The following is a 23907-nucleotide window of genomic DNA, read 5'->3' on the forward strand; positions in this document are numbered from 1 at the left end:
TCTACACCTGGAACAAAGCGCAGCCCCAGGGGCTGGCTCTCAGCCCAATAATTAACAAGATGTACATGCAGACTACTCAACCCAGGATGACGCACCCACATACTCTATGGTAATACATTCTTTAGATCAGTAGACCATGGGGCACCAGAGGACCAACATTCAAATTGAGGAAATGCAGGACAAACAGGAGTGCATAAATATGAGGGGCACAGGGGGAGGGTTACAGGGTAGGGAAGGGAGGAGACTGGGTTAGTGTTGGACATGGTAAATGGGTAGTGAAACTAAATGTACACATAACATTGAATGTAAAACAAGCTCTTAAAATAAAAAAATAAGTGAAACTAAAAAATTAAATGTATATGCAAATAGATTTCTGTTAGCCAAGTACAATGTAAAACATTTCCTTCATATTAATTTGACATTTATCCAATAATGCCCATTGCCTTGGCACAAATGGTTTGTGCTCAGCTGCTAAGCAAAAGGTGGGTAGTTCGAACTCACTCAGCAGTGCTGTGGAAGAAAGGCCTGCTGATCTGCTTTTGTAAAAGTTACAACCAAAAAAAAAAAAAAAAAACCTATGCAGCTCAGTTTCAGTCCTGGGGTTGCTGTGAGTTGGAATCTACTTGACAGCAGTGGGTCTTGGTTGGTCCACAGCCTATTTAGGTTCTAGGAATATCAAATAAAGTATGATCCCCTCCTCCAAGTGTCCTACTGTTACTAGACTGAAGTTACCCCTTATGCATCTGTTCTCTCCTTGTCACCCCATTACCCTGTAATCTCAGGACACCGTTTTGGTCATCCTTGTGCCTCACAGCACTTGGCATAAGTGATCTACACTTACTTAACCTGTCTAAGCTCTTTGGGTGTTCCCAGTTCCATGAGGTATGAGTGAAACAGGGTGAGGTGAGGATCAGATTGTGAGGCATGTACACTAGGTTAATGATTTGGGACTCTGTGCTGCTAAGGGCTTGCTGAAGGATGATAAGCAAGGAATGGATATGCTTAGTGTTTTATAGTGAACACTGCAGGGTGGAGGCTGGACTAGAGAGAATGAGCAGGAAAACCAGTAGAGAAATGGGAGGACCTGACTGTGGCAATGGAAATGGAGAAGCAAGATTCAAGACTGTTTAGAATTTCCAAGATGGAAGAGATGAAAAAGAAAGATGTCAAAGAGATTTCACTTAGAAGGGAATTCAAAACATGCATGTCTGACTGGAAGTAGATGGCTACCATCAAGTTGACTTGACTCATGGCAACCCCAAGCACAAAGGAATGAAACATTGTCCAGTCCTATGCCATCCCCATGGTCCATTATAGATCAGACTGTGATCCATAAGATTTTCATGGGCTGGTTTTTGGGAGTAGATCACCAGGCCTTCCTACTCCATCTTAGTTTGGAATCTCCAATAAAACCTGTTCAGCATCACGTTGTCATTGGTAGGTGCCATCAAGTCATCTCCAACTCAGTGACCCCGTGGACAACAGAATGAAACACTGCCCAGTCCTGCGCCATCCTCACAATCCTTGTTATGCTTGAGCCCATCATTGTAGCCACTGTGTCAGTCCATCTCGTTGAGGATTTTCCCCTTTTTCACTGACCCTCGACTTTACCAAGCATGAGATTCTTCTCCAGGGAATGGTCCCTTCTGAAATGACTATAGTATCATAACAATATGTGAACCTGCACCGACAAAGGGTGGTCGTTGTGCATGAGAGGGATTGGTCAGGCATAAAACTTGGGTCTATCACATGGAAAGTGAGACTTCTACCACTGAACCGTCACTGACCTCACCTAAGTGGAAGATGAACTCAGTCATGGACATGCTGTGTATGGGTTGTGGACAAACCCAGAGGTAGATGTTCAGAAAACAGTTGGACATACAAGTATGGCTGGGCTACAGATAAAGAACTGAGAATCAGTATGGAGATAATATAAATGAGAACAGAGTACTTAAGACAGAAAGCATCATGTGGAACACCAACACTGAAAGAACAAGAAGTTGCTAGTTGCTGTTTTGTCAATTCTTACTCATGACAATCCATGAGTGTCAAAGCAGAACTATGCTCCACAGAGTTTTCAATGGCTGGTTTTTTGGAAATAGGTCTCCAGGCCTTTCTTCTGAGGCACTTCTGGGTGGACTTGAAACCTTTCAGTTTGTAGCCAAGTGTGTTCACCATTTACACCACTCAGGGTCAAGCAGAGACCTCCAAAACAGACTGCAATGGAATCTGAGAAGCAGTATTTGGGAAAGGGGAGGTAGGTGGTAGGAGAAGAAACAGAGAATGTGGGGCGCATGTCAAGGAAAAGAGAATTTCCAGAGCTTAGGTGATGAATAGCATCAAAATACCACAGAGGGTAAGGCCTATAAAGTTTCTTGACCTCAGCTAATTAACAGAGGGATGAGCTGAGGTGCAAGTGAATAGGGGAGGCCAGGGGACATATGGAAGATCCTTAGGCAAGTCTTCCAGCTTCTCTGCATACACCAGCTCTGGTGAGGCCCTGAAGTCAAGCAAGCTGTTGAGTTCATTCATCTCTGAGAATCAGAAAGCCCTAGCAATCAAGAGCTTGTTAGATGCCATCGATTCCAACTCACAGTGGGTGATCCCATGTTCACACAGTTAACTGTGCCATAGGGTTTCCAAGGCCATGACCTCTTGAAAGCAGATTACCAGGCCTATCTTCCCACTGCCGCTGGGTGGGCTGGAACCGCTAGTAGTTGAAGCATTCAATCGTTTCAGACCTTGGTGTCTTGGAAAAAATGGTCACACAATTCAGAAAGTGTAGTCAATGTCAGTGAATTACACCATAGAAATTGTTGAGATAGTGTGTTTTGTTACTTATATTTTCACAATAAAATTATTTTAAAAATGAAAACAAAAAGAGGTTGGCCCATGAGGCTTGCAGGTCTGTGTTCAAAAACCAACTTCCCACTTTTGAGGCTTGGGAAAGTTATTTAAACCTCGCCCGCCTGTTAACCCCACACCATAAAATGTCGTTAAATTGCTCGGCACAAAAACGATGCTCAGAGGGTCCTGAGACATCCTTAGACACTTACATCCCCATCCCCACCCAGAGAGGTATCAACGGAACATAGTGCCCATAATTAGTTTTTAGTTGCTGAATGATCTCTCACAGCCGGCGATGGAAACTGCTACGGCTAATAGAAACTGATTAGCGGCCATCAAGTGATGCCCAGGGTACATGCCGTAACTGCCAGGCCCTAGACCCCTCTGCTCCCACCCCCACCCCCCACCCCCAGCGCGCTTTTGAGGATAGATTGGGCGCAGACGCCTGAGTCTAGGCTGAAACCTGTAGGAAGAGAGTGGCTGGGACAACCCCTAATTAGATCAATTAAGTCCAAGGGCTAGTCATGAGGAGCCTCAGGGCGCAGCTTGTGGCGGTGAGATCACTGAAGTGGCGGAGGCTGTGATGTCTAAAATAGGCTCCGTGTCCTGTACTGAGATCTCAGGGGCCTCTTTCCAAATGCGATAAGCACCGCTTTCCCGTTTTCCCCAGACGACGTTCCCGCCAACCGTTCCTTCCCGCGCTAGCCCGATGACCTACTGAGGCTGCGCTGGCCGTCAGGGAGGGACCCGGAACCCTCGCGTGCTTGCGCCCTCTGCTGGTGCCTAACTGTCTCCTCGGAGCGCATGCGCACGCGACACAGACCCCCCCCCCCCGCCCTCGAGCTGCGGGCGCGCGGGGCCGTTGGTGACGCTTCCCGCCCTCCCGGTCCCAAAAGGGGCGACACAGCGCTGCCCCAGAGTCGGGAAGAAGCAGGCCCATGGTATGCCACGCCCCCGCCCCGTTCCCCTTTTGAAGCCCCTCAACTCCGCGCCTCCAGCCAATCGCAGCCCGCCCTGTCCCGAGCACAAGCCAACGGGCGACGCGCTCATGCCGCTTCCGGCCTAGCGACCCGCTCGCCCCTTCCCTAGTCTCTGCGCGCTGGGCGGGGCACAGGGGCGGGCGTCGGCCGCGGTGACGTGCAGAGGGCGGGCAGCCAATGGGGGGGTGGGGTCGGCGCTGATGGACGGAGCGGGCGTCCAGTGGCGAGGCGCTGGCCGCACTTCCCGTCGGGGAGAGAGTGTAATATGGCGAAGACCTACGACTACCTGTTCAAGCTGCTGCTGATCGGGGACTCGGGGGTGGGGAAGACCTGTGTCCTGTTCCGCTTCTCCGAGGACGCCTTCAACTCCACCTTCATCTCTACCATAGGTAGCGTGCCTGGGGGTGGCCAGGGACGCGGGAGGCCGGGGCCGAGCGCTCCCCTGAGGGGCCTGAGCTGAAGAAGGGGCTGGGCCGTGGGGGTCTCAGAGGGTCGAGGCAACCCTAGAGACAACAAGCAGCCACCTTCATCACTATTCGTGGGTTCCCGGGTCGTGAGAACAGTGAGGGGGAACCAAGTGCCCATTTAGCAGATGGAAGGACAGATTCCGACCCTCAGCCCACCATTCGTCGGGGAGTGTGTTCCCTGGGCTAGTGTCTTCGCGCCCGTCATCGTGTTGTCCTTGCAGCATCTTCGAAGCGGCTCTTTGCGGGGGGGGGGGGCTCCCCGTCTTACAGAAGTGGAAGCTGAGGCATAAAGTTAGCCTTGGGGAAAGCACCGTGTCAGTTGACTTCGTTGAGCATTTACTCTGTGCCAGGCGCTTTATGCGCGTCTTCACCTTCTCGTCTGGCCTCTGGGTCAGGTACTGTTGTCTCCCAAATGAGGAATTTGAGGCTCAAGGGTTGGGTGGACTTGTCCAAGATCGCACAGTGTGCAGGTGGCAAGGATGGGATTTGGCCTCCAAAACGGGCAGGTCAGCCACCCAAGAGATGCCCGCACACACCTGCAGGACAGACAGGAGCCCAGCTGCCACCACTGCAGCTCCTAACCTTGGAGACTTCAGAAATTGACCCTGTTTCTTCCTTGGGTGAATTTTCCTCTAGAAGGAATGATGACTGGAAATCAGAGGGCTTGCCTTTCCTGCCTTTCATCCGCCTGGAGGGTGACAGCAATGGCCAGTGACAGTTGCCTGCCCTGGGGCTTGTCATCCCTGAAGAAATGCCAGATAAAAGCCTTCTTGAGAAACTGAAATCAGCTGCTGCCACAGACAACCCTGACTTCCCTATCATTAAGCCCAGGACCCAGGTTGTCACTTTGCAGAACAGCCTTTCCCACAGAGCCAGCCCACGTGGTGGTTGGACAGAAGTGGCCTGTTGTATCTCAACTTCTCTCCGCACCACAAAAACAGCCATTGCCCACATGAAAATGTTCATCTTGGGAAAAACATGCATCAAAGAGAGTAGTTTTGGTTGGGAGCAGGAAAGTGGGGAATAATCGCCAAATACAGGTTGTTGTGTTAGGTGCCATTAAGTTGGCTCCCAACTCAGTGGTGACCCCATGCATATCAGAACAAAACGCTGCCAGCACCATTCTCATGATTGGTTGCGGATTGAACCGTCAGGATCCATAGGGTTTTCATTGGCTAATTTTCAGAAGTTGTTCGCCAGGCCTTTCTTCCTAGCCCACATCTAGAAGCTCTGGTGAAACCTGTTCAGCATCAAATCAACATTCAAGCTTCCACTGATAGATGGGTGTTGGCTGTGCTTAAGGTGTACTTTGGGATGACCCTCGCCCCCGTCCCTATTCCTCTCCTCACCCTCACCACGCCACCCCCAACCAGGAAGTAGCCTTCACTCCTGTCAGCTTGTGGCTTGATCTCAACCCAGACCTCAGTTGTGCAGCCTCAAAAACTTCCTGCTGATCTAGAGCACTTGGGAGTTCAGTTCCGGAATGAGGTTTTTAATTCTTGACCAGGCAACCCAATCAAGCACTTGAAGGCTCTAGGGAGGCTGCCTTCCTCCATTTACAGACAAAGAGGTAAGGCCCAGAGAGAGGAAGAAACTTGATCCTGATCACGATCACACAGGGAGGTGGAGGTGGGTGTTGAACCCAAGATCCCTCCCTCCTGCCCGAGTCTTCTGCTCATTGCATCTGTAGCCAGCTGCAGACCTCTGTCTTCTGTTGTTAGTTGACATCAAGTCAGTCCTGACCCATGGCATCTCACATCTGCAGATCAGAACTGCCCCAAAGGGTTTTCAAGACTAACTTTTCAGAAGTAGATCACTAGGCATTTTTTCCAAGGGGCCTCTGGGTAGGTTCAAACTTTTTGGCTAGTAGGCTTGACCAGTTGGACTACCCAGGTCACCTTCTAGGAAAGTTTAACTGAGCGTGACCTTACAGTTATGACCTTGTAATCCTTAGGCCTCATAAAATTGCTAATTAAATGAGGTGTGTTTATAAAACCCAGTGGAAGTATGGAACAGAATGCTGTCTCAGGGCTCCACTGATGGAGCAAGGCTGCTTTCTTTCATGGACCCCTGTCTGCACCAGGAGATGAGAAGGTTTGGAGTAGAGTGAGCTATGGGCTGCTAAGCCCTGAAACACAGCTCAATGCCCAGACCATCCTGTGTTGGCACCACCCATTCCTCTGGGTTTTCTTTACAGATCAGAGATTGAGTGCCTGTTCGTTTTCTGCCAAGGTGACATTTTGCCAAAGCCTATCTCTTCCCATATGTTCCATCGATCATTTGTGGTGTGAACTTGGCCCTGTGGCTTCTGGAATCAGTTCTCAGCTGCTTGGCTCAGCTTCCACTGCCTCCTCAGGGACAGATCATTTCTCCAGTGATGTGCATGGTGGATGCTATGGTGCTTCCTACATGGAACAGCATCATATAGACTTTGCTGCTTGTCGTTCTTTGAACCTGCTTGTTTCATGGGTGCCTACTGTGGACCAGACGTCTACCTCAGTGCAGGGCTTCAGGGAAGAAGCAATGGATTGAGGGTGTAGTCATGGTGTGTGTACAGGACTAGACAGGTGGCATCTTCCAATACACGTCTCCATCCCTCCTTCCCTCACCTCCCCCCCAAAAAAAACTGAACGTGTTGTTACCAAGTCAGTTCCAACTCATGGTGACCCCACATGTTACATAGTAGAACTATTCCACAGAGTTTTCTTGGCTGTCATCTTTACAGAAGCAGATCACTGGGCTTTTCTTCTGCAGTGGCATTGGGTGGGTTTGAACCACTAACCTTTAGGTTAGCTGTCAAGCACAAACCACCTGAGCCACCCAAGGACCTTCTTCTCCCTAGGACCTTCTTCTACTCAGTTTAGTCATGGAGGCACAGCAGTGATCAGGATATGTCGAGTCTTTGCGCTATGAGAACATGTCCTGTGGGGACAGTTAGCATACAGGCTGATCTTCCTCTTGGTCCCCAGGATAGCCCCTGAGGACAAGGACAGAATTACATCCCCGTTGTGGAGTTTAGAAGATCAAGAAAGGCCTCGCTTTTTTTAGTGAAGGTTTAGGACAAACCCTGGGAGCAGTGGCTAGACTTGGCCATTTCCATACCATAAGTCATGCAGATGAAGAGTCCCTCTCCTAGCTTCACGGAGCAAGCAGAATACACCAGGGAGTTACAAGTGCTGTGAGAAACAAAAGAATGGTTACCAGTGGCTGTCGAGTCAATTCCAACTCATAAAAGACCCCATGTGGACAAGGTTGTAGTCATTTCTTGGCCACAGCCAGCTACCCAGAGGGAGCAAGTAGTTGGACCTGTGGTCTTGGGACCATAGTCACAGGGGACATCAAGCTCAGTTGGCATAACATACTACACAAAACATTGTTCCACATTCTTCTTTGGTGTGTAGTGACTAGGGTCTTAAAAGCTTGCAAGGAGCCATCTAGATGCAACGATGGGTCTCTCCTCATCCAAAGCAAAGAAGATTGAAGAAAACCAAAGATGCATGGGAGCAATTAGTCCAAGCGACTGGTACACTATGCGATCCTCAGCCTATGTGACTGTGAGACCAGAAGAACTAGATAGTGCCTGGCTACCACTGTCAACCCCTCAGGGAGATCTGTGTAGGGGATCCTGGATAGAGTGGGAGAATAATGTGGAATACAACTTAAAATCTTTTTTTTTTTTTTAAAAAAAAAAAAAAGGACTAGGTTTGTTGGTCTGATAGAGCCTGATGGACTGAGACTATGGCCCCTAGCTGCCTTTCAGGTCTGGAATTGAACCCACTCCCGTGGCTTCCAGCCAAATAAAAAACAGGCATATGGGGTGAACATTTACACTAGGTAGATACACTCCTTGGAGAGAACAATCATGAGAGAATAGAAAGGCTATGTATGTACAGGGAGACAATTCACAGGGCAGAAGCGCATGGAGAGAAGGACACAGGGAAGAGGTAACTATGGGGAGGAAGTGGGAGAGGAGCTGTTGCATTGTGGGAAATTATAGTCAATGTCAGAGACAAACTATGTGAGCTGCTGTATGGAAAGTGAATTTGCTCTGTAGACTTTCACCCAAGTCACAATTAAAAAAAAAAAAGAGAGAGACCATGTGTGTTACACAGTAGAACTGCTCTGTATTGTAAGGTTTTCAAGGCTGTGACCTTTCAGAAGCAGATCTCCAGGCCTTTATCCCATGGTGCCACTGGGTGGTTTCAAACTGCCAACCTTTCCATAAGCAGCTGAGCACAAACCATTTATACTGCTCAGGGACATTAAAAGCAGGGTAAGTGATAGAGAATGAGGCTGGTCAGGGAAGGCTCCCCAGACGCACTGTTCAACAGGAACCTCAGTGAAGGAGGGGGAGCCAGGTGGGTATGGAAGGAAAGAACATTCCAGGAGAAGGAAGAGCCAGTGGAAAAGCCCTCAAGCAGGAGGGATCATGGAATGTTCAGGAAGGAGCCAGGGGCCCAGGAGTGGGAGGCACTGGGGGCAGAGAGGCCACCAGTATAGACAGGGTACCAGTTTGCATTTTACTGGGGGGGGGGGCATCAGAAGATGTCTATTTTTGTTTTCTTAATAGTTTCATTGATACATGATTCACATACCACTCAATTCACCATATTTAAGTGCACAGTTCGGTGGCTTTCAGTCCATTCACCATGTTGTGTAGCTACCCACATCTATCTAATTCCAGATCATTCTCATCACCCCAGAAGGAATCCTTGTACCCATTAGCAGTCACTCCCTATCCCCGTCCAATCCCTAGGTAACCAGGAATCTACTTTGTCTCTATGGATTTGCCTCTTCTAGATGTTCCATATCAATGGAATCAGACCCTCTGGCCTTTGGTGCCTGGCTTCTCTCACTGAGCATCATGGCATGTACCAGTGTTTCATTCCTTTTTGACACCTAATAATAGCCCGTTGTGCAGATACACATTGTATATCCCACCTAATAATAGCCTGTTATGCAGATATCTCTCCATCCAGTGATGGGTGCTCTGAAAGGTTTGTAGAGGAGGTTAGGTTTATACTGGATTAGCTTTGTAGTTTTGAAGGTCTCAGCGTGGAATGGGGAGCAAGCCAAGGGGATGTTAGAGGGACACTGAAGCATCCAGAGGCTGTCAAGCTGTCAAGACCATGCTGGCAAAAGGGGTTTCAACCTGGTGTCTGGGGTAAAAGGAGGGTGGGATCAGGGAGTTTTCCCCGGGGCTGAGGTCTGAGCAGGGCTTTGGAGAAGAAATCTGCACTCTGATGGGCATGGGGCCACAAAGACAAGGAATAGCATGTATAAAGGCTGAGACTGGAGAGGAGGCACCTGAACACCTGGGAGGGCAGGGGAGAAACAGGCTCTGGCCTGCACAGGGCTTGCACACTGGCTGTTGCTGAAGCCTGCTCTACATATGGCCACCTGGGGCTTGGAGGTGGGCTCTGGGGCCACAGTGAGGGCAGAAAGCCATGCTTTGGAATTCTGGGCTACCAGTGTTTAGCCACTGACCCTGCCACTTGCAGGCACTGCTGTGGGCAATGTCTGTGGGTCCTCTGAGCCTCAGGGTCCCCTCTCCAGATGCCTCCAGACCCGTGTGGATTTCTCAGTCTGCAGGTCCAGTGCCTGGCTGGTGTCTGCAACAGGCACTCTGGAGACTGTCACCTGCCTAGGTGGACAGTACCCCCTCCCCTGAGGGAGCTCCGGAATCCAGGGGGGCTGTTAACCTGCCCATGTCTGCAGTGTTCTCTCTGACACAGCTTGGGAAGTGGCTGACAATGATGGACCTTTTTCCTTTTCTTTCAGGAATTGACTTTAAAATTAGAACCATAGAGCTCGATGGCAAGAGAATCAAACTGCAGATATGGTAAGATACACGGTTCTTTATCGGCCCCTTTGCCTGGCAGATATTTCAAACCAGAAGCCCCTGTGTTGTCCCCCACCACTGGGACCATAGCCTTCATCTTCAGAAGCTCCTCGTTACTCACACCCAGCCCGGGGAGCTGTGCTCTGCTGGCCTCTGGGGCCTGGATTCTGGATTGGTGCCTTCTGAGAATATAACTGCCCATCCGGGTTAGCTAAGTGCTCCATTCTGGGCAAAGCCTGGCTTCTCTGTGGGCCAGGACCGTAGTGCTACTTATTCTCATTGGACCTGAGGGATGAGCCCCCCATGCCAGGCAGAGGTACTCCTGGAGACTGCAGGGTAGGAGAGCAGCCTGTCTTAGTTTCTTGGGGATGCTGTGACACAGATACCACAAGTGGGTAGCTTTAAATAACAAATTTATTTCCTCACAGTTCTGGGGACTAGAAGCCCAAGTTCAGGGTGCCGAAATTTCCTTTTTGTCTCTTTCAGCTTCTAGTTGCAGCCTGGCATTCCTTGCCATTCTCTGACTTGTAGACAGTCTGTCTTCCCCTGTGTGCACCGGTGTCTGTTCTGCTCTATTTATAAGACACCACTCAGAAGTGATTAAGGAGCTCTGGTGACATAGTGCCTAAGGCATATGACTGTTAACCAGAAGGGTGGCGGTTCAAACCTACCAGCCACTCAGAAGGATGGTTGGGCAATCTACTTCTGTAGTGATACTGCCTCAGAAACCTGAGGAGGTGTCATTATGAGTTGGATTCGACTCAATGGCGGTGAGTTTGGTTTTTTTTTTCACTCAGAAGTGGTTAGGTTTACAACCCACCCTACACTGTTATGGCCTCATTAACAAAAGAAAAAATGCCTGTTTTAAAAACCAGTTTCCCTTGAGTGGAGTCACTAATGGCAACCTCATGTGTGCCAAAATATAACTGTGCCTCATTAGGGTTTTCAGGGTTTGATTTTTCAAAAGTGGATTGCCAGGCCTTTCTTCCAAGGTACCTCTGGGTGGACTTGAACACCAACATTTTAATTAGCAGCTGAGTGCTTAACCATTTGCACCAGGGGCTTCTAAACAGGGTCATAGTAGACACAGAGAACTTCAGCACATATGTTTGGGGCAATTAAACCCATGACAGGTCCCGGCCCAGGAGTTCCCTTGTGACCACATCAGCTCAACTGAGGGATGTTTGATGTATACGCTCTTTGCTCTCCTGGGGAAGCCCAGGTCTTGCTTCCTATGCCAACCTGTAATTCCAGAACTGAAATTTGAGTTGTGGCCAGGCCTAGTCTGAAACCCATTTCCATTCTTAGAGCTTGGGGAAAGCTTCCCCAATGGGCCCTAATAACATGAAGGAAGGCATAGGTCTCCAAGTCCCCTTTACTGGTGCTGGCTCTGGTCTGTTGCCCCCTGTATTGGATAGACCGATTCCAGATTTTCAAACGTAGGGGAGTCAGGCCCTGAATCTACCTATCCTGCCCAGCGCCCCACACTAAGCAACATGACAAGAAGTGATAGGTGGGAATGTGGGCTGGTCTCTGCTTGCCAGGCAGGCACCTGAGCTGGGGATGGAATGCCCATAAGTCTCAGAGCACTGTCCCCTCGACTCCTGGTGATGTTTACCTCTGAAACATCTCAGATCACAGATCTGGACAGGGTCTAAAGCCTTGTCCATCCCCCAACCTGGACAGTCAGTTGGTTTCTCACCAACGTGGACGTTAGTAGCTGTGGATGTTCCTCTGCTTCCTAACATCCTGGCTTCCTAGCAGCCTTTGTGCCCAGGTCCAAAGGGACACTGTGTTGATCATACTTTCATTCCCTCCTAGCTTCCTCCTTATCTTGGTTATATAGTGCTGCTAGAACAGAAATACTCCAGGTGGATGGCTTTAACAAACAGATTCATTGTCTCCTAGTTTAGAAAGCTAGACGTCTGAGTTCAGAATGCCAGCTCAAGAGGAAGGCTTTCTCTCTGTCAGCTCTGGAGGAGGGTCCTCATCTCTTTGAGCTTCTGCTACTAGCTCATCTCCATGTGGCATGGCATCTCTCTTCCGTCGCCTCTGCTGCTTTTGCTTGCTTGTTTAGTCTCTTTTATACCTCAAATAAACCAAAGGAGGGTCACTATGAGTTGGAATCGACTCGATGGGAGTGAGTTTGGTTAGTTTTGGTTACACCTGCACGAATCTCATTAACAAATACAACACGTTCTCCAATGGGATTATGCCCACAGACGTAGAGGTTCAGATTGACAGCGTGTTCTCAGGGACAGTTTGGTCCCCAGCCTTCCCACTGTGGTCAAGCCCTCAGCATTGTAGTGCTCATGGTGCCGTCTGAGCTCTGAGGGCTGGCAGGCAGGAGCACAATACCCTGAATGTCATTTCTGGCCTCACCTCGTCATGTGGTAATAGTGTCCCAGCATCAGGCGACCCCATAGGCAGGACTCTTCTGTGTAGGCCATGCACACGGGCACATGGGGGCATGGGATGAGCCCTGGATCCTGAGACCGAGACGTCGGCTCTTGCCCTGGCTCCGCCGTTAGTCATTCAAAAAAAAAAAAAAAACCGAGACTCACTGCCATTGAGTCATTTCGACTCACAGCAACCCCTCTTTGGGTTTCCGAGACAGTAATTCTACAGAAGCAGATTGCCCAATCTTCCTTCCCAGGAGTGGGTTGGTGGGTTTGAACCGCTAGCCTTGTGTTGTGGTTTGCGATCAGATGCCTAGGCACTATGCCACCTGGTCACCTTTAAATAAACCACTGAATACTTCACATGCCCAGACCTGAATGAGGCCCAGTCCTGTCTTCACCTTGTGCCCCCATTGTACAGGTAAGGAAGGGCCTTCCCCTCACCTGAACCAAGGTAGGGTATGTGAAAATGCTGCCTAAGCCATCAGTTCTGAGCTCAGCCAGCCACCCAAGTCACAAGGGTTCTATCCCCGTGTCCATTCCCAGCTCTTTGCACACATGTGGCCCTGGATTTTCACAAGTAACATCTGTCTGAGTGTCCTGTGGCTGCCATGACAAAGTACCGCAAGCAGGGCCACAAAACAACAGATTTATTCTCTCCTAGTCTGGGAGCCAGAAGTCTGCAATTAAGGTGTCAGTGGGGCACGCTCCCCCCAGAGGTTCTGGGGGAAGATCCTTCCCTGTCTCAGTGGCTGCATCACTCCAATCTCTGCCTCCGTCTCTACACAGCTTTCTTCTCTGTACCTCTCTGTGTTCTTTTCCTCTTGTAATGTGGACAGCAGTCATTAGATCGAGGATGACCTCATGGGAACCTAAACAATTAACATCTGCAAAGACCCTATCTCCAAAGTCACGTTCACAAGTACTGGGGTGAGGACTTGGAACATTTTTTGCGGGGAGACACAGTTCAACCCATAGCAATGTCCAACTTTGACTTTTCTGTGACTCAGAAACTCTGGGGAGGAGCCCAGGAAGCAAAGAGGAGAAAGCCATGGGCCAGAGTTGGAGCAGTGGCCTTACCACCCCACCCCCAAGCTTGGTGACATCAGCACATCCTTAACCTTCATTCTAAACCAGGGCCTATGAAGGGCCTGCCTTGCAGCAGGAGGGCGATTCCCAACAGCCCATGAGAGCTGGGTGAAGGTTCCTCATTCCTGCTCTAACATCCCTTCTCCATTCAGGGACACAGCTGGCCAGGAGCGGTTCCGGACGATCACCACAGCCTATTACCGGGGCGCAATGGTATGGATGGGGTGTTTAAGTCAGAGTGATCAGTCCTGTCTTCCTTAGTGAAGTCTTGGTGTTTCTGGGGAGTGTACGCTTTGGCTGGTGGGGAAGTGGAGCTAGGTTCCAAACAAGAGGCTCGTGTGCACCACCTCCGCCCCCCTCTACGTATCCCCACTGGCTGCACATACATTATGCGTGGTGTAGGTGAAGCAGGAACATCATTTTTTGGGAATTGGGGCCAAGAGGGCTGGGACAGGAACCCAGTTCTTCCAGGTGAGGTGGATGGAATCAGAGACAGTCAACATGCCCCAACACTTAGGAGCATTTGTGTGGCCCGCGTCAGCCAGGATGGAACTGCTACCAGCACCTTGAGATCCTCCAGGAGCCAACTTGCCCCAGGGTAGTTGGCGTTAGGTTGATTGCCTGGGCCCACAGTGTGTGACGTGTGGGAGGAAGATGCATTTGCTCAACCCTCAAATATTCATCAGGCCCCTTCTCTGGGCCAGGCCTAGACTAGACTGGTGGATGAGTTGGGAACGTGTGGGTCTGGCAGCTCCATCTCCTTATTCAGAAAACAAACAACAGAAGACTGTCCCTGGCAACCATGGGTGAAATGGTCATTTATCTAGCTGTCTGGGGAGCCCACCATTTCCATGACAACCCCATGACTTGATTACATCTTGATCCTTGTTCCCTTTAGACTGTGAGCATAGTGAAGACACACTGTGGTTAGTTACTGCCTTATGCCTCATAGCCAGTGTGTTAGGTAGGGGGCAGGGATGGCAAAATTGAGCAGGGCACTAAGTATTTGGAGTGTCCTCCACTGTGCGTGAAAAGGAGCTCTGGTGGCATAGTGCCTAGAGCATGTGACTGCTAACCAGAAGGTTGGTGATTTGAACCCACCAGCCACTCCACAGAAGACTGGGCAGTCTACTTCCTTAAAAGATTTACCATCTCAGAAACCCATAAGGCGTTGCTCAGAGTCGGAATCAGCTCCATGGCAGTGAGGTTTTTTTTTTTTTCCTCTCTCTACTGTGTGTGAGACAAAATGGAACCTCAGCACACTTCATTAAAATCCTCTGTGCTCTGGGAGAACAGGTGGGGGTTTTGGGATCTGAGCAGAGCTGTGTGGCCCCAGGAGGGTGTGTCCCTCTCTGGGCTGACATGTCCACCCGGCCCTGTTACTGAGCCCTGTACCAGGTGCTGGGCCCAGGTCTCTACTTACCTTCTCTCATTGTATCTTGCCTATAAACCACTACCCCCATTTTACAGACAAGGAACATAAGGCTCAAGTATACCCAGAGAGTGAAAGATGGCCAGTTTGTGAAAGATATCCAGCTGGCCCTAGCACCCATGTCCTCCCCCTCCCTCTCCAGTGGCTCTGACTGAGTCTGGACAGAACCACCTTTAGGACCCTGTGCAGCACCACGATTGTTGTGGCTTTTGGTCCTCATTAACTGCCACCAAGTCGGCCACTGAGTCAACCCCGACTCGTGGCAACCCTGTGCACAGCAGGATGAAATGCTGCTCGGCCCTGTGCCGTCCCCATAGTGGGCCGCAGACTGGACTGTTGTGATCCGTAGGGTTTTCTCAGTGCCTGATTTTCAAAAGTAAATCACCAGGCCTTTCTTCCTAGTCCATCTTAGTCTAGGAGCTCCACTGAAGCCTGTTCAGCATCATAGCAACACGCGAACCTCCACTGACAGGTGGTGGCTGCACACGTGGTGCACTGGCCAGGAATCAAACCCAGGTCTCCTGAATGGGAGGCAGGAATTCCACCCCTGCATCACCACTGCCCCTTTTAATCCTCTGACGTCTGCGCTAACCTGTACGGAAGCCCTAGTCACATGTGGCTGTTTGTATTTAAATAAATTAAAAATCCGGTTCCAGTTAGCCCAGTCACATTCTAAATTTTCAGGACCCACTTGTGGCCTTGGTGGCAGTGGGACGGCGCAGGTAGAGAACATTCTGGCATCATTCTCGGAACTACACCTACTTCCCAAAATCCCAGATGGTGGGAAGCATGAGACATCTTTTCCAGAAGGGTAGCTATGGACAGACATGGGAGCTGTGTGCGGGTACGGCCAGAAAATAATCGGTTGAAGCACTGAGAGTAGTCTCAAGGGGTGCAGACTAGGGTGACGAAGTGTTTCCTCCTTCTCCATCTGACCATGGCAGCCCTGTGTATCAGAGTAGAACTGTTCCACAGGGTTTGCAGGGACTCCTCTTTCAGAAGCCGATGACCAGACATTGTTTCCAAGCTCTGGGTAGACTCGAATTTCCAGCCTTTCAGTCAGCAGCTGAGCACATTAACCATTTGCATCATCCAGGGATCCCCACTCAAGCCACTGCCCCCTTATTCCCAGGTGATCCTCCTGCACCCAATAAGTAAAAGTCAGAGCATTTAGAGTCTTGGAAGCAAGTAGTGGCAGGAATACCTGGCTGGTCCCAGGGCAGGAGGACCTAGTGGCCCTCTGTATCTCTTGCTCCCTGGTGGGAGGAGGGCAGCTACGGGGCAGATACTCCAGTGACATCTTGACTGAGTCTTGTCAGTATCTCCCCCTTGCACTGGCTCGCCTGTGACCTTGTCTCAAGCACAGTGAATCCCATGGGCCACTACAGTTTTCCTCCAAGCCTCTCTATCAGTGTCTCTATTGTGCTTCCCTGAATGAGACCCCAAACTGCATTTATGGAGGCCTGGCCTTGCTAGGGCTGTACCAGACTCAAGAGGCCAGTGTTCACGGGGAGTTTGCAATCAAGTAGTCTGTCCTGCCCCACCTGGGAGGTTCTGTCCCACACTTGCCCATAGTTATCCACACAGTGTCCCCTGTGCTCTGTGAACACACACAGTCTGTGAGATGTCATAGCTTACATCAGGGTAGGTAGTGCCCCCTGAGGCCTAGACACAGGGCAGGGCCCCAGAGCAGGTGAGGGGTGGAAGAACAGTGAGTGTAGGCCTGTGCAGGGGAGCAGGCTGTAGCCCTGCTGTGGTGTGGGCTGGCCAGAAGGGTCTGCGGCCTAGGGCTTCACTGCAGAGGGCCCCGATGGCTCCCACATGAGGACTGACCTGTGAAGGTACACACCCACAAGTACATTGTGAGAGGCTAGTGTACGGGCAGTACGTGGCCAGTGCAAGGTGCGTGGGTTTAGTGGGTCCTCAGGGGACTTCCAGAAGCCAGGGCATCGCTTTTCAGAGTCCAGTCTTAAAGGTCATGTCTCTCTAGTCTATACCTCGGGTTCCCTTGGTGTGAGATGGGGTTGTCTGCCTTTTCTTGCAGTTGTCCTCAGGACAGGAGGGGCAATGTGTGCTGGCCCCCCATCCCAGCATAGTCTCTACCCACAGAAGGCACACCGATGTCCCCTCCCCACAGGCTGGCTCTATGGAACCTCTGAACCAGCACCCTGGTACCCATATATCTGTTAGGGACCCTCTGGGCCTTGGTGCTGGCCTCTGCTAGTGGGGCTGCTGGAAGGCACACTGGTTTTGGGGACCTTCATTTGTGCCACTTGTTCCCCCCACATGCTCATGGACAGAGCCTAAATACTCCGATATTTAGGTCCATTGTCTGCAGAGGGGGCTGGTGGGACCACTGAGCCAGGGCTTATAAGGGTGAGTGAAGTGCCTGCTGTATGTGGTGGGTGCCCAGTGAATAAAGGATGGATAAGGCATGGTGCTGGAGGCCCAGAGCCTGGGAAGGAACTTGGCTGGGCAGGGGGTGAATGAGGGGAGCATAGTGATGTTGAGCACAGCTGGGAACGGTCTGTTTGGGCCAGGCGGGTACACACTGAGGCGGGTTCCAAATCATCCTGCCTGTGGTGAGGGGCTGTGCCAGGGCCTGGTCTATGGTGGTAGGGTCACCTCAGGCCTGTGTGGCACACGGAACAAACTGGGCTAGGCTGGAGTCCCTGAGCAAGGTGGGGCCATGGAGGGAGTGGAACTTCAAGGCACTGGGGGACGGGCAGGGACCACATGTTGGTTGGGAAGGGGTCTTTCTGGACCCCTGCCCACCTCATAATGGGGAGGGCTTGTGGACTCTCAGAGGGCTCATTGCTCAAAACATTTCTGTCATGTCGCCCCCCCCCCCATCCCAGGGCATCATGCTGGTATACGACATCACCAATGAGAAATCTTTCGACAACATCCGGAACTGGATCCGGAACATTGAGGAGGTGAGGCCAGCTGGTCCTCTCAGTGAGCACCAGAACCTATCACTTGTCCTGTGCTGAGCCCCTACAAAAGAGCCACTAAGTGGTCACATACCAGGAGCCCCACAGCCAGGGAGCCAAGGTTGGCCCCAAGGCTAAAGGCTAGCTCAGCCTTGCCTGGGCAGTGGTTTTGCGTCTGGGACTGCCCCATTGCCTCTGAGAGCCCACATCCACACCATTTGACCAGTCTTGCAATTGAGAGGGAAGGGCTAAACAAGCTTGAGGTCACCATGGGCATTTGGTACTTTGTAGAGAGGGAAAATTCTAGAACCATCTTGACCCTTGTATTGGGTGGGTGTGGCACAAAGGCATATCAGTTTGTACTTTGAACCACAGCAAGACAGGTGTGAGCTCCTCCAACCAGCAGCTAGTTGGAGAAAGAAGACCTTGAACTCTGGGGAGAAAAGGAAGTGGCCAAGCCTGCCTCCCGTTCCTGTACCCCAAGATCGTGCCCTAACTGGGCAGGCCTTTCCAGGCACAGCTCATTGCATTGGTGACTAACCAGCTCAGGGGAGCTTCGGGTCCAAGGCAGCCAGAGAACATTCCTCACCCACAGTGCCATGACAAAGATCACATGACTGCCACCCAGCACTCCAACCACTCAGCCAGCCTCCAGATTGCTTGTGGGTGTAGCTGAGCCCTTGTCCTGGGCGTCTCTGGGAGTAGGGTGAGGAGAGACCACCCATTGCTGGTCCTCTGGGCAATGGGAGATCAGGCAGGAGCAGAAGGCAGGGAACAGTTGGCTGAGTGAGAAGGTGCCCACCTGTGTCCTGGCCCTCTAGTAAGTGTGGACCACTCAAGAGGGACCAGGCATGTTTAATGGAGGAGTATGTGTCCTAGAGTGAGGGGAGAACTCGGAAGGCTGTACACCAAGGGGTGGTGCAGCTAGGAACTGCTTCTGCCCAGGCCCAGCCCATCTTCAGAGCCCAGAGAGAGCCAGGGCAGTGGGAGAAGGTGCCCTGGGCAGAGGGGCCAAGGAGGCAGGTGGGGGACGGAATCATCCTCATGAAGTCTCCCCATGAGCCAGGTCCTGTCTGGAGCCCAGGGGCAGCATGGGAGCCTGGCTGGCAGTCCATGGAGCAGACATTTCCAACAGCAGAGAGTGTTCTAGTACATGTGTGCCAAGTGGGGTGGTAGGGCCCTGACTCCAGCAGTGAGGCTGGGACCTGTGAGCTCCAGCTTATCTTTAAGAGACTGTGGTATGCCATCCCACTCACTTGCTCTGGTTCTGGGTGGGCTGAGTTGGCCCAAACACTTGCCTGCAGCCCAGGCTACCCCCTCACCCAACTGTGTGCCCTCCCCTCCTCTCACAGCATGCTTCTGCCGACGTCGAAAAGATGATCCTTGGGAACAAGTGTGACGTGAACGATAAAAGACAGGTCTCCAAGGAACGAGGAGAGAAGGTGGGCCTGGCGGCCTGGTGGGTGTAGCACGGCAGGCCCCTGCTTAGGGGCTCCCCTGGCTGGCTTTGGTGGAGGACCTCTCATTCTCATTCCTGGGGTACAGGCGAGTTGGTCACCCACCTGTGCATATGCCACGTGGAGGGAGGGTCGGATGCTTGCACCCAGCCAGGCTGCAGGCAAGAGCGTGTACCCTGGGAGCCTCTGACCAGCCTCTGGATCCCCCACAGCCCCAGGACCTCCCTCCCTCCCTCCCTCTGCACACTCAGCGTCCGCTGTCTCTCCAGTCTGAGCACTGCACTTGGCGCTGCTGGGCCATCGAGGGAGCAGCCTCCAGGGCCGTCGTCCACCTGCCCCGCCACTAGTCCTGCGCAGGGCTCGTGTTTCCCTGGAGCAGGGCCTGGTGGGTCACGTGAATGTTTGTCCTCCCCCCACAGCTGGCTCTCGACTATGGGATCAAGTTCATGGAGACCAGCGCCAAGGCTAACATCAATGTGGAGAATGTAAGTCCCACTGTCTGCTCTGCCCAGCCACAGGAGCCGCCCTTAGACTTGGGGCTGCCAGGCGGCCCCCTCAGAGGCACATCCTAAACAGCACCTGCATGCCAGGCCCTGGTCCAACTCCATGGAAATCACCCATGTTTCTGACACCAGGCACTGGCCCTGGGTCGGGCCCTTGGGCAGCAGCCTAGCTGACTGGGTGCCCAGGCCTAGCTCAGACTCTAGGGATGCCACCATGGAGCTACCGCAACAGGCCCACAGTCCCAAGCAGCAAGTTGGGACCCAGCCACCCTCCTGTCCTTGCAGCTCATCTGGTCTACCTCTTGCCATTCCCAGGCTGCCTGCTCCACTCTGCCCCCATCCTCCCTGTGTCCCCTCTGTATATTTTCTCCCTGCCTCCCACTCGCCTTGGCCTGGCAAACTCTTTAGCCATCAGGGCCCAGCCTAAATGCCCACCACCTAGAAGTTTCCTCTATTCCCAGATCCTCAGACCCACCACCTAAGGCATCCCCAGCACCCTGAACCAGCCTCCATGGCAGAACATTGCATGTCACGTGGTAATTTATTGCGGTTCTGCCTCCTACCAGCCAAGCATCCCTCACGCGCAAACCCTAATCTGATTCATCAGTTTATCCGCCTCCCAGGCAGGTCAGCTCACTAGGCAGGGTTAACAGACACTTAACAGAGAGTGAATGAGGGAAGGCAGGATGTAGTAGTCATGGAGCTGAGAGCAGTGGCAGCCAGGCTTCTTGCTGTGCTCAGAAGGTGAATCTCTCCCCATCTCAGCCCTTTGTTGTTGTTGTTGTTATGTGCCGTCATGTCGGACCCAACTCATAGTGACCCCCCCTTGGGTTTCCGAGGCAGTATCACTACAGAAGTAGATTGCCCCATCTTCCTTCCGAGGAGTGGCTGGTGGGTTTGAACCGCCACCCATCTGGTTAGCAGTCAAGTGCCTTAGGCACTATGCTACCAGAGCTCCCTTTCAGCCCTTTATGATTCCCCAAATACAGCTGGCACTGCCTAGGGATCTCTAGCACCTTAACCCCCCCCAGACAAGGACGTCTCTGCCTGTGACCACCATCTGGGGCCAGAGTGTACAGACAGCATGGGCCTTAAGGCACAGGGCTGGGTCTTCTTGTGTCAGTCAACCACAGCGTCCCTTGGACAAATGACTTGGCCTCCTGTAAGCCTCAGTTTCCTCTTTGGTGAGTTGCATGAATCAGCCACCTTCAAGTTCACCCTGACTCATGGCAGCCCCTTGTGTGTCAGAGTAGAACTGCACTCCATAGGGTTTTCAATGACTAATTTTTCTGGTGGTTATAGTGGTTAAGGCATTTGGTTGCTAACCAGAAGGTCAGTGGTTCAAATCCATAAGCCACTGTGTGGGAGAATGATGGGACAGTGTGCTTCCATAAAGATTTACAACCTTGGAAACCTTATAGCACAGTTCTATTCTATCTCGTAGGATTTCTGTGAATCAGAATCTACTTGATGGCAGTGGGCTTGGTTTTTTTATGTTTTTGATGATTTTTTCAGAAATTGATTGCCAGGCCTTTCTTCCGAGGCACTTCTGGGTGGACTTGAACCTGCAGCCTTTCAGTTAGCAGCTGAGCATATTCACCATTTGCACCACCCAGGGACTTAATACCCTGTTTTCTCCACAGGCCTTCTTCACACTCGCCAGGGATATCAAAGCAAAAATGGACAAAAAATTGGTGAGTATATGTTCTTCTGAACACATATTCATGCTGGCATGGGTCCTTTTGGGTCCTTCGTCCTCAGTGTAGGGCAGGATTCCTCTCAGGGCCCAGCTAGACTCATGAGGACAGCAGGGGAGCAGAGCAGAGTTTGTAAGTGTGGATTGGAGCATAGCCCACTCATCAGCTTACCACCTGGGCAGCCCTCAGTGCTCAGACCAGCCCAGATAGACAGGCAGGTGGGGAAAGACACACAGCCCTCCTGTTACCATGCAAGTAAGGCCCCACAGACAAGTGACCGTGTGAGAGGAAAGAGAAAGGCCACCTGGCCACACAGTCGGGGCTCAGCCCAGGATCTACATGTAACCCACACACTTGGTCCTGGTATCTGACGACTACTATAGTCATACTCTCCTGATGAATTGGGCAGAAGCATCCTTTTCACCCCTCCAACTTCAAATACTTAACCTGTTTTGTGTTATCCTGCTCTTTTTTTTTTTTAAATTGTGATTTGCATGAAAGTTTACAGAGCAAATTCATTTTTCATACAGCAGTTCACATACACTTTGTCTGATGATATTGACTGGAATTTCCCACAGTGCAACAGCTCTCTTCCCACTTCCTGCCCATAGTTACCTCTTCCCTGTGTCCTTCCCTCCCATGTACTTCTGCCCCCTGAGCTATTTCCCTGTTCATACACAGCCCTTGTATTCTACCATGATTGATCTCTCCGAGGAGTGTATCTACCTGAAATAAGTGTTCAGCTCATATTCCTGTCTTTTGTTTGGCTGGAAGCCACAGGAGTGGGTTCTATTCCAGACCTGAAGGGCAGCTAGGGGCCATAGTTGCAGGTTTTACCAGGCTTTATCAGAGCGGCAAACCTGGTTCCTTTTTTAATTATCTTGAGCATTTTTCCACATTTTTCTCCCACTCTATCCAGGATCTCCTACAGAGATACCCCTCTGAGTGGTTGATAGTGGTAGCTAGGTACTATCTAGTTCTTGTGGTCTCATAGCCGTATAGGCTGAGGATCACATGGTATACCAATCACTTGGACTAACTGTTTCCATGTGCCTTTGGTTTTCTTCATTCTTCTTTGCTCTGGATGAGGAGAGACCCATCATTGCATCTAGATGGCCACTTGCAAGCTTTTAAGATCCCAGTTGTTACTCACCAAAGTAGAAGGTGGAACAATGTTTTGTGTAGTATGTTATGCCAATTGAGCTTGATGTCCCCTGCAACTCTGGTCCCGAGCTCACAGGTTCAACTAGTTGGTCACTCTGGGTAGCTGGCTGTGACCAAGAAGTGACTACAGCCTTGCACCTTTTCAGCTCTACTATACACCTGGGAATTCAGATCATACAAATAAACTTATATGACTACTGTCTGCCAACCCTGTACCTGGTCTTGGGTACACTCCCTGTTTCAAAGATATACCTACTAGTTCAGCCTGTCCACCCATCTATCCACCCGTATACCCGTGTTTGGCTTCACTGACAACGCAGTATTGTATGTACAAAAGGGTTCATCTTTGTTGTCTTTACTTCCCATGTACCTCTCTATGTCTTTCTCTTCCTCAGTGCCACCATGTTGATCACTCACATTTGGTACATTGCCCTTCTCTTCACCCAAATCACTACTTATCTCTACTTATCTAAAAGTGTTCCCTCTCTTCCCCTCCCACCCCTGGTAACCAACAAAAGAAAATTTCCTTCCATAGATAAACCTTTCCTTGACTTTTACAGTAACAGACTAATGCAATATTTGTCCTTCTGTTATTGACTTATTTCACTCAGCATAATGGCCTCCAAGTTCATCCATGTTATGAGGTGTTTTGCAGATTCTAGGTTATTCTTTAGGGTTGCATAGTATTCCATTGTGTGCATGTACCATAGTTTGGTTATCCATTCCTCAGTTGATGGACACCTAGATTGTTTCCATCATTTGGCTATTGTAAATACTGCTGCAGTGAACATGGGTGTGCATATGTCTGTTCTCATCATGGCTCTCACTTCTTTAGGATAAATACCTAGTAATGGAATGGCTAGGTCAAATGGTAATTCTAATTCCAGCTTTTTAAGGAATCGCCATACTCCTTTCCACAGTGGTTGTACCATTTTACAGTCCCACCAGCAGTGTATGAGTAGTCTCAATCTCTGCATCCTCGCCAGCATTTGTTGTTTTCTCTGTTGTTGAACTTTGCTACTAGTGCTGGAGCAAGATGGTATCTTGTTGTTTTGATTTGCATCTCTCTAATGGCTAGTGATTGTAAGCATTTCTTC

At 50.8% G+C, this 23907-nt stretch overlaps 1 protein-coding gene across 1 annotated transcript in view; it reads left to right on the forward strand.

The window, feature by feature from the left end:
• Positions 1-4092: 4092 nt before the first annotated feature.
• The window catches only part of RAB8A (RAB8A, member RAS oncogene family), a 31302-nt gene continuing 11487 nt past the window's right edge, over positions 4093-23907 (forward strand). Inside the window, exons 1-7 of the mRNA XM_007945306.2 lie at positions 4093-4216; positions 10076-10136; positions 13777-13837; positions 17915-17992; positions 19342-19431; positions 19866-19931; positions 21593-21643. Of these exons, the coding sequence (XP_007943497.1) occupies positions 4093-4216; positions 10076-10136; positions 13777-13837; positions 17915-17992; positions 19342-19431; positions 19866-19931; positions 21593-21643 (531 nt within the window). The remainder of the gene's footprint in view (positions 4217-10075; positions 10137-13776; positions 13838-17914; positions 17993-19341; positions 19432-19865; positions 19932-21592; positions 21644-23907) is intronic.

The sequence above is a fragment of the Orycteropus afer genome, unplaced genomic scaffold (genome assembly GCF_000298275.1).
Source record: "Orycteropus afer afer isolate SDZICR_OR568_19922 unplaced genomic scaffold, OryAfe1.0 scaffold00136, whole genome shotgun sequence".
Lineage (NCBI taxonomy): Eukaryota > Metazoa > Chordata > Mammalia > Tubulidentata > Orycteropodidae > Orycteropus > Orycteropus afer.